At 40.8% G+C, this 16,745-nt stretch overlaps 1 protein-coding gene across 1 annotated transcript in view; it reads right to left on the bottom strand.

Annotated features, from left to right (window-relative positions):
- The window catches only part of CDC14A (cell division cycle 14A), a 164,008-nt gene that overhangs the window by 27,041 nt on the left and 120,222 nt on the right, over positions 1–16,745 (bottom strand). Inside the window, exon 10 of the mRNA XM_065881245.1 lies at positions 5,495–5,633. Coding sequence (XP_065737317.1) covers positions 5,495–5,633 — 139 coding nt within the window. The remainder of the gene's footprint in view (positions 1–5,494; positions 5,634–16,745) is intronic.

The following is a 16,745-nucleotide window of genomic DNA, read 5'->3' as shown; positions in this document are numbered from 1 at the left end:
TCCATATATATAACACTCTTGAAATGACAAAATATATAAAGGAAGGACAGATTGGCAGTTGTCGGGAGTCAAGGAGGGGATGTGGGCAGGGAGGAAGTGAGAGTAGCTATAAAAAGGCAATGTGAGGGATTCTTGCAGTGATGGAAATGTTATATCTTAACTGTATCAATGTCAATATCCTGATTGTGATATTATACTATAGTTTTGTTAGATGGTAGCATTAGGAGAAAGTGGGTAAAGGGTACACAAGAGTTCTTTCTGTCATTTCTTACAACTGCATGTTAATCTACAATTATCCCAAAGTAAACATTTTAATTAAAAAAGTGTGTGTGTGTGTGTGTATTACAGTTGGATCACTTCACTCCTCTGCTCAAAACCCTCTGCTGACTTTTCACCTCATGCAAAGAAAAGCCAAACTCCTACAAAGGCCTAGAAGGATGCCTGATCTGACCTTTTTCCTCTTGGCCTCATCTCCCTTGCTCTCCCCATCAGCCATGGTGGCCTCAGGCACATTCCCACTCAGAGCCTCAGCAGCTGTTCCCTCAGAGGAAAACCCTCTTCTCCAAAACACCCACGATTTATTCTATCAGTTCTTCGAGATCTTTGCTCAAAAGTCTTCAATGAGCCCCACCACTACCACGCTATTTAAAACTGCCTTCTCTTCCTTCCCCTATTCTTCTGTGCCTCATTTTTCTGCATCACACCAATCATGGTCAGAGAAACTATATAATTTATACATTTTTTTATTAACCACACAACCAATCAACCCTCCCCCACCTTCTTCTTCCTCCCCTCCCCCTTCCCCCTCTCCTCCTCCTCTTTCTTTTTCTTCCATCTCTATAGGTCAGAAATTACTCTTTCACTGCAGCTTACCAGGTGCAAAGAACACTGCCTACCAGTGGCTTTCAACAAATAGTTTTTGAAGGAAGGAAGGCAGGAAATGAGGGAGAAAAGGAGGCATCCCTGCAATCTGGGACAAGAATGATATGGACAGGTATATTAAAGACCACTGAAAAAAACTTAAAACCAACAGAAAATTGTAACAGTAATGTTCAAGATGGAAAACTATTTTAAAGTTTTATCATTAGGAGCTTGTTAAAAGAAAGTAGAACCATAAATGAACCCTTTCCCTCTCACGGTTTATATGTAACAGAGGAAGTAAACTTTTATCAGCTAATAGGAGCAACCTGAGAAAGGTAAGAGAAAAATCATTACTGGCATAAAATGTAGCTTGGAAGAAGGCTTGAGGTCATGTTTGGAATGGTTAGAGAAAGGCATGTTAAATAATCTTGCCCAGCAGGATGGTTAGAAAAAGTCAGGGAAGGAACTGAACAGAAGTGCTTGACCACCAGAGTCCCCCAGGCTCCCTGTGACCCAGCACCTCCTCCAGCAGACCACAGCACCGCTCTGCAGAGGAGCGGAGACTACCTTGGTGCCTCATGTTCCTCTGCTACCCACCTAAGCAAGTGGTCCCTCATCCCCTTGGTTACCATACCACAGAAGTTGCTGGGTAGAAAGTCATCAGAGGACTCATACCCTCTGGCCTCTACTGATGACCCACCTGGCTCTAAAAGCTTTTCAGAACAAAACCCATCATGGCTCACATCCTGGTCTACCTTGGTTACCATACCACAGAAGTTGCTGGGTAGAAAGTCATCAGAGGACTCATACCCTCTGGCCTCTACTGATGACCCACCTGGCTCTAAAAGCTTTTCAGAACAAAACCCATCATGGCTCACATCCTGGTCTACCTTTGTCACACCAGACGATCAACACTTCCAGGTAATCCAACGTCAACCAGGCCCTTATTTCCAAATGACTCTCTTATCCCCTAATTTCCCATCCCACCCCCTCAAATCCAATATTGTCTTATACATAGATTCTTCGAAGAAAATAGAAAAGGAAATGCTTCACAACTTGTTTTATGAAGCCAGCATAACCCTGATACCAAAACTTAACCAAAGTAGTACAAGAAAAGAAAATTACATACCAATGTCCTTCATGAATACAGACACAGAAATCCTTAACAAATATTAGCATATTGAATCCAGCCATATGAAAAAATAATAGCACATCATGCACATCATAGCTCCACATTCAAAAATCAATGTAATTCACATTAGAAGATTATGATTATCTTGATAAAGGTAGAAAAAAACTGACAAAATTCAAAACCCATTATTAATAAAAATTCTCAAACTAAAAAGAGAAGCTAATTTCCTCATTCAGATAAAGGTCATCTATGAAAACCCCACAGCTAACGTCATACTTAACGATGAAAGACTGAATGCCTTCCCCCTAAGACTGAGAACAAGACAAGGATGTCCATTTTCACCACTTCTAACTAACACTGTAATGGAAATCTTAGCAACGAGAAAAAAGGAAAAAAAAAAAAAAATTACCAGAACTAATGAATGAAAATAGTAAGGTTGCAGGATAAGAAGTTAATTTTTAAAAATCAGTTTCAGCAAAATTTTTTATTTTGCTCATTAAAAAACATACAGCACATACATCTGACAAAGAACTCATATCTAAAATATATATACAAATATTGAATCATTATGTTGTACACCTGAAACTAATATAATGTCTTATGTCCATCATGCCTCAATTAAAAAAAAAATCTCACTGAAAAGCAAAAGTGCTCTTGTAAAGCTGCCAGATACAACCTTAACTGCTTTCCCTAATATTAAATAATTTGTAGAATAACAACATCAGCTCTGTATATAGTACTGTGAAAAATAATGGTTTTATATTAACTTCAACAAATATTTTTAATTAAAAAATAAAGAACTACCACAGAAAAAAATATTTACTGGGTAAAGACTTGGTCCAAACACCTCACAAAGGAGATACATATATAAAAGGTGTTCAAGATCATGAGTCATCAGGAAAGTACAAATTAAGATACTATTTCACACCAACCAGAACGGCTTTCCCCCACCAGTCATCCCCCTCCCCTGCTGCTGGCCTCTATTGTCATGTCCCTGTCAGAAATCATCTTGTATATAAACTTATACACTTGTTTATTGTGTGTTCCTTCCACTAGAGATACTGACACCCTGGGAGGAAAGGACCTCGTCTGTTGCATTCACTGTTGCAGCCTCAGGATCAGGAGCATTGCCTGGCAGAGAGTGTGCACCTGACATACATCTGTTGAAAGAATGAATGTCACTAACACAGTAAAGTATGTCTTCTGCCATGAGGTACATCAAGACATAGTCTCTTTTTATTTTTTTAGTGAGTTGGGCTTTTTTAAATCTTTATTGGAGTATAATTGCTTCACAATACTGTGTTAGTTTCTGTTGTACAACAAATCAGCCATATGCATACATATATCCCCATATCCCCTCCCTCTTGAGCCTCCCTCCCACCCTCCTTATCCCACCCCTCTAGGTCATCGCAAAGCATGAAAAGACAGCCCTCAGAATGGGAGAAAATATTTGCAAAAGACACAGTCTTGAATAAGGAAAATAGGAGAGAAGGAGAAAACAAAATAAGTGTACACAATTAAGTAAAGCAAAATACTACGTCTGGTGCCACTTAGAGGCATAAAGTAAATTAGGCCATAGACCGATACCTAGAAAGAGGCAATCAGAAAAGCCTGTGAAAGCCCATGAGTAATGCAGACCTTTCTCCATAGAAATGGCTCTATAGGAAATACTGCAAAATATAGAAGGTATAGTGCCTCAGATCGAGAACCTGGCTTCAGGAAGGTTCTGACCTAAACATTAGTAATAACTGATTTTAATATCTCGTTATATAAGGAAGTCATTCCTGCACCTCAGATTCACAGACAGTAGAAAACTACAGCATTGACTCACACCTAAGTAAATAACCTAAGTTTTGCCGCTTAAGTATCTATAAATGAAAAAGTCTTCAACTTAGAATGCCTTTGCCTCATAACCCTAATTTCTTCTGTTATTATTTTGAGACATGGCAGAGAGAGAAGGCAGAGTAGGGAGTAGGAAGGAGGAGTATGCAGGCATGAAGTGGGAGGGTTGTGGCATCTGGTGGCCTGAGACATCTAAGTGAATTTGACCAGTGGTGTTCTCAGGAAAATCTCCTCACCTTGTGAACTGTACCTAGCAGAGAGCCAGGGGCAAGGTGAGTATTCGGTAGGTACCTAATGAATGAACATTCTTCCAAACAATGATTTTAAGAGATGGCTTAAAGATCCAGGTTTAGGAATGTTTTTTTGTTTTCTAACCCTAAGGCCATTTATCCAACTTTAGTAAGTAATTAGTACAACAAGCCCCTGACAGATACACAGCACAAAGTCCCATGCTGTAGGCACACATAATGCATAATAATGGAAACCTCTGGCAGAGAATCTGACAAGAAGAAAGCTCTAAAATAATATAATTATTTTATTTGTATCTCACAGGCCAAAAACCTAGGAACTTGTCTTCTTAATGATCCTGTTCTTGGGTATTTTTTCCTTGTGTATTCATTACACTTCCACCTCATTCTTTTAAGCTAAGGTATAACTGCACATGTTTCAGCATGTCTTTTCCTATCACTTATTCCCTCTGGGATTGGCAATTAAAGTAACTGCTCAGTAGGCTCAAATCCTTTTATCCATTTCAGATGCTTAAAACTTGCTTACAGCATCTTTCTATGAAATTCATGATCATTTGTTTCTCACCGACATAAAATGATTTAAATGGGAAAGGAATTATCTGGAAAAGAATGCTATTCCATATAGATCCACACCAGAATAAAAAGAAAAAAATGAAATTTCAGTATAAGACATCACCAATTGATTTTAGAGCTGGACCTGAATCAGCTAGTGCTAATTTCATCTCTTCATTTTGTTAATGGGTAAATTAATGGTAATTTCTGAAATTTTAAGGGGAAATCAGAAAGGATTGTACTCTTACAGGTTAAACCTCTCCGCCTTACGGGCTGGGGTTTGACAGTTAATGAATGAGTACGTGAACAGATGAAAGAAGGAATTTATAAGTATTCTTCTAAATAATGGTCATAAAGCTAGTTAGTGGTATAGCCAGGACTAAAACCCAGTCTTCTTTATTTCTTCCTTGGTAACTCATAAGCTGCAGCTACATGAGCAGCTTAGTTAGTTGTCAGAGGAGCGGCAATGTCATCGAAATCCTGGACTGACCTCTGTAGTGTGTTTTTTCTCATTCTGCTTTTAGATGTGCAAACAAAAAAAAAGAATGAAAAGTGCCAAGTGGGCTGACATAAGAAAATTGCACTGTAGCCAGATCACACATAAAAAATGACAGAAAAAAGGTAGGCAGAGACGGCTCTGTGATTTTCTCCTCACTCTCACCTGATCTAAGAAATATAAAAGGTACAAAGTTAGAATGCATTAGCTGTCAAATCAACAACGTTCCATTAGAGGTACAGCCTTCTCTAACAATGCAGCCATTTCACAACCACGGGCTTGACATAGTCCACAACCTGGGAACAAGCAGCAGAAATAATCGGGAACAAGAACATCATGTGATAATGGAGACACTATACTTACTCTTCCAGGAAGTGCTGCTGGGGTCCTATAATAGAGCCGGGCCGGCATATTCTGATCCAAGCAATTATTTCCGCGTGTGTAAACCTGTAGTGTTTCATGACATAACAGGCTATCAAGGTCCCTGTTCTTCCAAGACCAGCTGTAAGAAAGGGAAACACAACAAGAAATACAAAATACAGCAAATGTACCCACAAAAACTCTGAAATTAAACCCTGTCCAGAAGTTGCTATGGTTTCAAATATAATACAAGGTTTTTAAACCCAGGCAATAATGTAATGCTTTTTCATGATTGGGGGGCGGGGGGGGGGCGGTTGAAAGATAATTCTAACTCAAGAAATTTTAAAAAAATAGATCATAGGATCAAAATAAACATATGTAAAAATACATATAAAAGTCAGAGCAAGTATCTTGAAAATTATGGAGAGTTCAACCCCCGAGGGCCTTTGAGAATGACCGTCACTGTGAACATTGTTAAGGCAATACTGGTTCCAGACAAGCACTTGCAAAATATCAGCTGTCAGGGACTTCCCTGGTGGTCCAGTGGTTAAGACTCCACACTCCCAATGCAGGGGGAGCCCAGGTTCGATCCCTGGTTGGGGAACTAAGATCCCACATTTCGCCGCAACTAAGCCCACATACCGCACTAGAGAAGCCTGTGAGCCACACCAAAGAGCCAGTTCAGCCAAAAGTAAATAAATAAATTTTTTTAAATATATAAACTAACTTTAAAAAAAAATCAGCTGTCAGGTGTCCCCATGCTCCCCATCCTTAGCTCCAGCCCAGGCTGAGATGAACCTTCAGTTAACAGTTTGTGGACTTCCCTGGTGGTGCAGTGGTTAAGAATCTGCCTTCCAACGCAGGGGACATGGGTTCAAGCCCTGGCCCGGGAAGATCCCACATGCTGCGGAGCAACTAAGCGCGTGCACCACAACTACTGAGCCCACGTGCCACAACTACTGAAGCTCATGCGCCTAGAGCCTGTGCTCTGCAACAAGGGAAGCCAGCGCAACAAGAAGCCTGTGCACTGCAACAAAGAGTAGTCCCCGCTCGCTGCAACTAGATAAAGCCCACACACAGCAAGACCCAATGCAACAAAAAAATAATTCATTAAAAAAAAAACTTTGTGTGTGTGACTCTGAGTCAGCGTAACTGATTATATTATCATGGACATTTTTTTAAGCCTATGTAAATGGCGAGGTTTTTTTAAACTTATCGTAGAATAAGGAATTATAGAATCAAAGTAAGAAGACACCATAAGCATCATCAGGCCCCATTAGCTGCCTAACTCATGACTGTTTCAATACTATCTCCACCAGGTGGTCCTAACCTCTATGTAACTCCTTCAGAGACCAGGATTTCATTATTTCCTCAGCCAATAGGTACTGATGGAGCAGCTACTACCTGCCAAGTACTGTGCTAGAAGCTGGGGATAAGGTGACGAATAAAACAGACATGGTCCTGGCCCTTATGACAGCACACAATCCACTAAGAACCAAGCCAACAGAAGTGCTCAAGTTTCCTTTCTTGAGGCTCTTAAATTTTTTGGAAACTTTTGTGTCAACATATTTCTTATGTTGAACCCAATTTCTGGTATGTAGGAGAAATTAATATAATTAGAAATGATTTTCAAGGATGTATTGGTTACGATGATGATCAAAATGTTCTTCAAAGGGTTTTTACAAACTGCGATTTCTTTTTCCTCTCTCCACAGAAACAAAAGTGATAGAATGAAGATGGCGGTGTGGGAAGACGCGGAGTTAGCATCTCCCCATGATTAGGGCACCTACCAGCCACCAGTGGGGGACTCTGATGCCCAAGGAGATGGGAGGAACCCCCAAGTGAACCAGTAGGATGTGGGGGGACTGAGGGGGGAGCAGAAGTGGAGGCCAGACAGGATCGGTGCCCCTGAGACCAGGGAGATCAGGAGAGGCAGGCAGGAGGGACTCTCCAGGAAGAGCAGGAGAGGAGTAGAGGGCGATCGCCTGGCCCTCCAGGGAGCCTGCTGAGCTCCCAAGCCGGTACCCCCTCTCCAAAGCCCCATCAAGGCCACGTGGGTCCTGGGGCCATAAGAAGGAGGCTGGAGAGATCAGGAGAGGCAGGTGGGAGGAGGCATCTGGGAGGAGTGGGAGAGGTGCGGAGGGCAATTGCCCTGGCCACTCGGGCCTGGGGAGCCTGCTGAGCTCCTAGGCTGGTTCCCTGCACTCCAAGGCTGCCCCCCACCACTGGGGGCATAGGAGGGAGGCTGGGGAGATCAGGAGAGGCAGGCAGGAGGAGCCCTCCCAGACCGGAGGAGCAGGAGAGGAGAGGAGGGCGTCTGCCCCACCCACTGAGGCCCAGGAAGTCTGCTGGCCTCCCAGGTGAGGTCCCCTGTTCTCTGAGACCAGGGGTGGGGGGCACACCTGGGCCCCTTCTGTTCCTTGAGCCTAAGCCCCACCCTCCACAGCCCCCAGGGCCTTTTCCAGCCCTGTGGGTCCTGAGCATTGGCCCTACCCACCGCCCAAACCTTGTCCTTGCTTAGGCCCTGCCCTCCACAGCCAAGGCCTTTTCCTTTATTTATTTATTTTTCTCTTCCCTCCTCCTCTTTTTTACTATTGTGGTACTGATGTACCTTCCGGTTGTTGATTCATCTGTATTTTTATTTTTATATTCTTTCTAACATATCTGTCAGTTTCCTAATCTAATTTTTTTTTACTTTGTTATTCTATTTTTTTTTTTTTGGCCATCCCACACAACTTGCAGGATCTTAGTTCACGAGCCGGGGGTCAGGCTGAAGCTCCTGCGGTGGGAGCTCTGAGTCCAAACCACTGGACAAACAGAGAACCTCAGACCCCAGGGAATAGTCATCAGAATGAGGTCTCACAAAGTTCCTCATCTCAGCACCAAAACTTAGCTCTACACAATAGCCTACAAACTCCACTGTTGAAAGCCTCAGGCCAAACAATCAGTAAGACAGGAACAAAATCCCACTCATAACAAAAAAAAAGAGACAGAAAAAAGGATGTCACAGATGAAGGAGCAAGGTAAAAACCTACAAGACCAAATAAATGAAGAGAAAAAAGGCAATCTACCTGAAAAAGAATTCAGAGCAATGATAGTAAAGATGATCCAGAATCTTGGAAATAGAATGGAGGCACGGATTGAGAAAATACAAGAAATGTTTAACAAGATCTAGAAGAACTAAAGAACAAACAAACAGAGATGAACAACACAATGACTGAAATGAAAAATACACTAGAAGGAATCAACAGCAGAATAACTGAGGCAGAAGAACGGATAAGTGAGCTGGAAGACAAAATGATGGAAATACCTGCAAGGAGCAGAATAAAGAAAAAAGGATGAAAAGAATTGAGGACAATCTCAGAGACCTCTGGAGCAGCACTAGATGCACGAACATTCAAACTGGAGGGGTCCCAGAAGAAGAAGAGAAAAAGAAAGGGTCTGAGAAAATAGTTGAAGAGATTATAGTTGAAAACTTCCCTAACATGGGAAAGGAAATAGTCACCCAAGTCCAGGAAGCACAGAGAGTTCCATACAGAATAAACCCTAGGAAAAACACACCAAGACACATGCTAATCAAACTAACAAAAATTAAATTCAAAGAAAAAATATTAAAAGCAGAAAGGGAAAAACAAAAAATAACACACAAAGGAATCCCCATAGGTTATCAACCGATTTTTCAAAGGAAACTCTGCAGTCCAGAAGGCAGTGGCAGAATATACGTAAGGAGAATGAGGAGAGGAGCTTCAAGATGGCAGAAGAGTAAGACACGGAGGTCACCTTCCTCCCCACAGATACATCAGAAATACATCTACACGTGGAACAACTCCTACAGAACACCTACTGAACGCTGGCAGAAGACCTCAGACCTCCCAAAGGGCAGGAAACTCCCCACGTACCTGGGTAGGGAAAAAGAAAAAAAGAAAAAACAGAGACAAAAGAATAGGGACAGTACTGGCACCACTGGGAGGGAGCTGTGAAGCAGGAAAAGTTTCCACACACTAGGAAGCCCCTTCGTGGGCAGAGAATGAGGGTGGCGGAGGGGGAAGCTTCAGAGCCATGGAGGACAATGCAGCAACAGGGGTGCTGAGGGCAAAGCAGAGAGATTCCTGCACAGAGGATCGGTGCTGACCGGCACTCACCAGCCCGAGAGGCTTGTCTGCTCACCCGTCGGGATGGACGGGGGCTGGGAGCTGAGGCTCGAGCTTCGGTTGGATCCCAGGGAGAGGATTGGGGTTGGCGGCATGAAGACAGCCTGAAGGGGGCTAGTGCGCCACAGCTAGCCGGGAGAGAGTGCGGGAAAAGACTGGAGCTGCCAAAGAGGCAAGAGACTTTTATTTGCCTCTTTGTTTCCCGGTGCGCGAGGAGAGGGGATTAAGAGCACAGCTTAACGGAGTGCCAGAGACAGGCACGAGCCGCGGCTAAAAGCGCGGACCCCAGAGACGGGCATGAGACGCTAAGGCAGCTGCTGCAGCCACCAAGAAGGCTGTGTGCGAGCACAGGTTACCATCCACACCTCCCCTCCCGGGAGCCTGTGCAGCCCGCCACTGCCAGGGTCCCGTGATCCAGGGACAACTTCCCCGGGAGAACACACAGCACGCCTCGGGCTGGTGCAACATCACGCTGGCCTCTGCTGCCGCAGGCTCGCCCAACATTGCGTGCCCCTCCCTCCCCCCCGGCTTGAGTGAGCCACAGCTCCCAAATCAGCTGCTCCTTTAACGCCGTCCTGTCTGAGCGAAGAACAAATGCCCTCAGGCGACCTACACGCAGAGGCAGGTCCAAATCCAAGGCTGAACCCCAGGAACTGTGTGAACAAAGAGAAAGGGAAATTTCTCCCAGCAGCCTCAGGAGCAGTGGATTAAACCTCCACATTCAACTTGATATACCCTGCATCTGTGGAATACCTGAATAGACAACAAATCATTCCAAATTGAGGAGATGGACTTTGGGAGAAATGATATATGTATTTTTTCCCCCCTTTTCTCTTTTTGTGAGGGTGTATGCATATACTTCTGTCTGTGATTTTGTCTGTATAGCTTTGTTTTTACCATTTGTCCTGGGTTCTGTGTGTCCATTTTTTTTTTTTTTTTAGTATAGTTTTTAGCACTTTTTATCATTGGTGGATTTGTTTTTTGGTTTGGTTGCTCTCTACTTTCTTTTTTATGTTTTTATTACTTAACAAAATTATTTTTTATTTTAATAACTTTATTTTATTTTATTTTACCTTCTTCTTTCTTTCTTTCCCTTTTTTCCCCCTTTTATTCTGAGCCGTGTGGATGAAAGGCTCTCGGTGCTCCAGCCAGACGTCAGGGCTGTGTCTCTGAGGTGGGAGAGCCAAGTTCAGGACACTGGTCCACAACAGACCTCCCAGCTCCACATAATATCAAACAGCAAAAATCTCCAAGAGATCTCCATCTCAACACCAAGACCGAGCTCCACTCAACGACCAACAAGCTACAGTGCTGGACACCCTATGCCAAACAACTACCAAGACAGGAACACAACCCCATCCATTAGCAGATAGGCTGCCTAAAACCATAATAAGGCCACAGACACCTCAAAACACACCACCAGACGTGGACCTGCCCACCAGAAAGACAAGATCTAGCCTCATCCACCAGAACACAGGCAATAGTCCCCTCCACGAGGAAGCCTACAAAACCCACTAAACTAACCTTAGCCACTGGGGACAGACACCAAAAACAACGGGAACCACGAACTTGCAACCTGCAAAACAGAGACCCCAAACACAGTCAGTTAAGCAAAATGAGAAGACAGAGAAACACACAGAAGATGAAGGAGCAAGGTAAAAACCCACCAGACCTAACAAGTAAAGAGGAAATAGGCAGTCTACCTGAAAAATAATTCAGAATAATGATAGTAAAGATGATCCAAATCTTGGAAATACAATGGAGAAAATACAAGAAACGTTTAAAAAGAACCTAGAAGAACTACAGAGCAAACAAACAGTGATAAACAACAAAATACATGATATTAAAAATTCTCTAGAAGTGATCAATAGCAGAATAACAGAGGCAGAAAAACGGATAAGTGACCTGGAAGGTAAAATAGTGGAAATAACTACTGCAGAACAGAATAAAGAAAAAAGAATGAAAAGAATTGATGACAGTCTCAGAGACCTCTGGGACAACATTAAATGCACCAACATTCGAATTATACGGGTCCAAGAAGAAGAGAAAAAGAAAGGGACTGAGAAAACATTTGAAGAGATTATAGTTAAAAATTTCCCTAATATGTGAAAGGAAATAGTTAATCAAGTCCAGGAAGCATAGAGAGTCCCATGCAGGATAAATACAAGGAGAAACATGCCAAGACACATATTAATGAAACTATCAAAAATTAAATACAAATAAAGAATACTAAAAGCAGCAAGGGAAAAACAACAAATAGCATACAAGGGAATCCCCATAAGGTTAACAGCTGGTCTTTCAGCAGAAACTCTAGAAGCCAGAGGGAGTGGTATGACATATTTAAAGTGATGAAGGAGAAAAACCTACCACCAAGATTACTCTACCCAGCAAGGATCTCATTCAGATTTGACGGAGAAATTAAAACCTTTACAGACAAGCAAAAGTTCAGAGAATTCAACACCACCAAACCAGCTTTACAACAAATGCTAAAAGAACTTCTCTAGGCAGGAAACAGAAGAAAAGGAAAAGACCTACAATAACAAAGCCAGAACAATTAAGAAAATAGTAATAGGAACGTACATATCGATAATTACCTTACATGTAAATGGATTAAATCCTCCAACCAAAACACATACACTGACTGAATGAATACAAAAGCAAGACCTCTACATACGCTGTCTACAAGAGACCCACTTCAGACCTAGTGACACATACAGACTGCAAGTGAGGGGATGGAAAAAGATAATCCATGCAAATGGAAATCAAAGAAAGCTGGAGTAGCAATTCTCATATCAGACAAAATAGACTTTAAAACAAAGACTATTATAAGAGACAAAGAAGGACATTACATAATGATCATGGGATCAACCCAAGAAGATATAACAATTGTAAATATTTATGCACCCAACATAGGGGCACCTTAGTACATAAAGCATATACAAACAGCCATAAAAGGGAAAATTGACAGTAACATAATCATAGTAGGGGACTGTAACACCCACTTTCACCAATGGACAGATCATCCAAAATGAAAATAAATAAGGAAACACAAGCTTTAAATGATAAATTAAACAAGATGGACTTAATTGATATTTATAGGACATTCCATCCAAAAACAACAGAATACACAATCTTCTCAAGTGCCCCTGAAACATTCTCTAGGATAGATCATATCTTGGGTTACAAATCAAGCCTTGGCAAATTTAAGAAAATTAAAATCGTATCAAGTATCTTTTCCAAACACACCCTATGAGACTAGATATCAATTACAGGAAAAAATCTGTAAAAACTACAAACACATGGAGGCTAAACAATACACTACTTAATAACCAAGAGATCACTGCAGAAATCAAAGAGGAAATCAGAAAATACCTAGAAACAAATGACAATGAAAACATGATGACCCAAAACCTATAGGATGCAGCAAAAGCAGTTCTAAGAGGGAAATTTATAGCAGTACAATCCTACCTTAAGAAACAAGAAACGTCTCAAATAAACAACCTAACCTTACACCTAAAGCAAATAGAGAAAGAAGAACAAAAAAACCCCCAAAGTTAGCAGAAGGAAAGAAATCATAAAGATCAAATCAGAAATAAATGAAAAAGAAATGAAGAAAACAATAGCAAAGATCAATAAAACTAAAAGCTGGTTCTTTGAGAAGACAAACAAAATTGATAAACCATTACCCAGACTCATAAAGAAAATAGGGAGACTCAAATCAATAGAATTAGAAATAAAAAAGGAGAAGCAACAACTGACACTGCAGAAATACAAAGGACCATGAGAGATTACTACAAGCAAGTATATGCCAATAAAATGGACAACCTGGAAGAAATGGACAAATTCTTAGAAATGCACAACCTTCTGAGATTGAACCGGGAAGAAATAGAAAATGTGAACAGACCAATCACAAGCACTGAAATTGAAACTGTGATTTAAAGTCTTCCAACAAACAAAAGCCCAGACCCAGATGGCTTCTCAGGCGAATTCTATCAAACATTTAGAGAAGAGCTAACACCTATCTTTCTCAAACTCTTCCAAAATATAGCAGAGGGAGGAACACTCCCAAACTCTTTCTACAAGGCCACCATCACCCTGGTACCAAAACCAGACACAGATGTCACAAAGAAAGAAAACTACAGGCCAATATCACTGATGAACATAGATGTAAAAATCCTCAACAAAATACTAGCAAACAGAATAACCAACAGAACATTAAAAGGATCATACACCATGATCAAGTGGGGTTTATCCCAGGAATGCAAGGTTTCTTCAATATAAGCAAATCAATCAATGTGATACACCATATTAACAAATTGAAGGAGAAAAACCATATGATCATCTCAATAGATGCAGAGAAAGCTTTTGACAAAATTCAACACTCATTTATGATAAAAAGCCTCCAGAAAATGGGCATAGAGGGAACTTTCCTAAACATAATAAAGGCCATGTATGACAAACCTACAGCCAACATCATCCTCAATGGTGAAAAACTGAAACCATTTCTTCTAAGATCAGGAACAAGACAAGGTTGCCCACTCTCACCACTATTATTCAACATAGTTTTGGAAGTTTTAGCCACAGCAATCAGAGAAGAAAAGGAAATAAAAGGAATCCAAATCGGAAAAGAAGAAGTAAAGCTGTCACTGTTTGCAGATGACATGATACTATACATAGAGAATCCTAAAGATGCTACCAGAAAACTACTAGAGCTAATCAATGAATCTGGTAAAGTAGCGGGATACAAAATTAATGCACAGAAATATCTTGCATTCCTATACACTAAGGATGAAAAATCTGAAAGGGATATTAAGAAAACTCTCTCATTTACCACTACTACAAAAATAATAAAATATCTAGGAATAAACCTACCTAAGGAGACAAAAGACCTGTATGCAGAAAATTATAAGACACTGATGAAAGAAATTAAAGATGATACAAATAGATGGACAGATATACCATGTTCTTGTAGTGGAAGAATCAACGTTGTGAAAATGACTCTACTACCCAAAGCAATCTACAGATTCAATGCAATCCCTATCAAACTACCACTGGCATTTTTCACAGAACTAAAACAAAAAATTTCACAATTTGTATGGAAGCACAAAAGACCATGAATAGCCAAAGCAATCCTGAGAACAAAAAATGGAGCTGGAGGAATCAGGCTCCCTGACTTCAGACTATACTACAAAGCTACAGTAATCAAGACAGTATGGTACTGGCACAAAAACAGAAATATAGATCAATGGAACAGGATAGAAAGCCCAGAGATAAACCCACACACATATGGTCACCTTATCTTTGATAAAGGAGGCAGGAATGTACAGTGGAGAAGGGACAGCCTCTTCAATAAGTGGTGCTGGGAACACTGGACAGGTACATGTAAAAGTAGGGAATTAGAACACTCCCTAACACCATACACAAAAATAAACAAAAAATGGATTAAAGACCTAAATGTAAGGTCAGAAACTATCAAACTCTTAGAGGAAAACATAGGCAGAACACTCTATGACATAAATCACAGCAAGATCCTTTTTGACCCACCTCCTAGAGTAATGGAAATAAAAACAAAAATAAACAAATGGGACCTAATGAAACTTCAAAGCTTTCGCACAGCAAAGGAAACCATAAACAAGACCAAAAGACAACCCTCAGAATGGGAGAAAATATTTGCAAATGAAGCAACTGACAAAGGATTAATTTCCAAAATTTACAAGCAGCTCATGCAGCTCAATAACAAAAAAACAAACAACCCAATCCAAAAATGTGCAGAAGACCTAAATAAACATTTCTCTAAAGAAGATATACAGATTGCCAACAAACACATGAAAGAATGCTCAACATCATTAATCATTAGAAAAATGCAAATCAAAACTACAATGAGATATCATCTCACACTGGTCAGAATGGCCATCATCAAAAAATCTAGAAACAATAAATGTTGGAGAGGGTGTGGAGAAAACGGAACACTCTTGCACTGTTGGTGGGAATGTAAGTTGATACAGCCACTATGGAAAACAGTATGGAGGTTCCTTAAAAAACTACAAATAGAACTACCATACTACCCAGCAATCCCACTACTGGGCATATACCCTGAGAAAACCATAATTCAAAAAGAGTCATGTACCAAAATGTTCATTGCAGCTCTATTTACAATAGCCAGAACATGGAAGAAAACTAAGTGTCCATCAACAGATGAATGGATAAAGAAGATATGGCACATATATACAATGGAATATTACTCAGCCATGAAAAGAAACAAAGTTGAGTTATTTATAGTGAGGTGGATGGACCTAGAGTCTGTTATACAGAGTGAAGTAAATCAGAAAGAGAAAAAGAAATACTGTATGCTGACACATATATATGGAATCTAAGGAAAAAAAATAGGTCATGAAGAACCTAGGGGCAAGACAGGAATAAAGACACGGCCCTACTAGAGAATGGACTTGACGATATAGGGAGGGGGAAGGGTAAGCTGCAACAAAGTGAGAGAGAGGCATGGACATATATACACTACCAAATGTAAAACAGATAGCTAGTGGGAAGCAGTCGCATAGCATAGGGAGATCAGCTCCATGCTTTGTGACCACCTAGAGGGGTGGGATAGGGAGGGTGTGAGGGAGAGAGATGCAAGAGGGAAGACTATGGGGACATATGCATATGTATAACTGATTCACTTTGTTAAAAAGCAGAAACTAACACACCAGTGTAAAGCAATTATACTGCAATAAAGATGTTAAAAAAAAATGAATGCAGTTCTGTCTTACCCTGTTCATTCAAACAAATTCTCCCAAAACGTAAATTAAGGAAGATTTGCTTGAAATTTTCATTAATAGGTTTATAGCTTTAATATGTTAATAAATCACACAGTTTTTTTCTCTTAAGTAAAACAAAAAGAATATACTTAAGGTGAGGAAAGAGAAAAACCTACAATCAAGATTACTCTACCCAGCAAGGATCTCATTCAGATTGGATGGAGAAGTCAAAAGCTATTCAGACAAGCAAAAGCTAAGAGAAATCAGCACCACCAAACCAGCTTTACAACAAATGCTAAAGAAACTTCTCTAGGCAGGAAACACAAGAGAAGAAAAAGACCCACAAAA

This window comes from Phocoena phocoena, chromosome 1 (genome assembly GCF_963924675.1).
Source record: "Phocoena phocoena chromosome 1, mPhoPho1.1, whole genome shotgun sequence".
NCBI classification, from domain to species: domain Eukaryota; kingdom Metazoa; phylum Chordata; class Mammalia; order Artiodactyla; family Phocoenidae; genus Phocoena; species Phocoena phocoena.
This window is presented reverse-complemented; position numbering and strand designations above follow the sequence as displayed.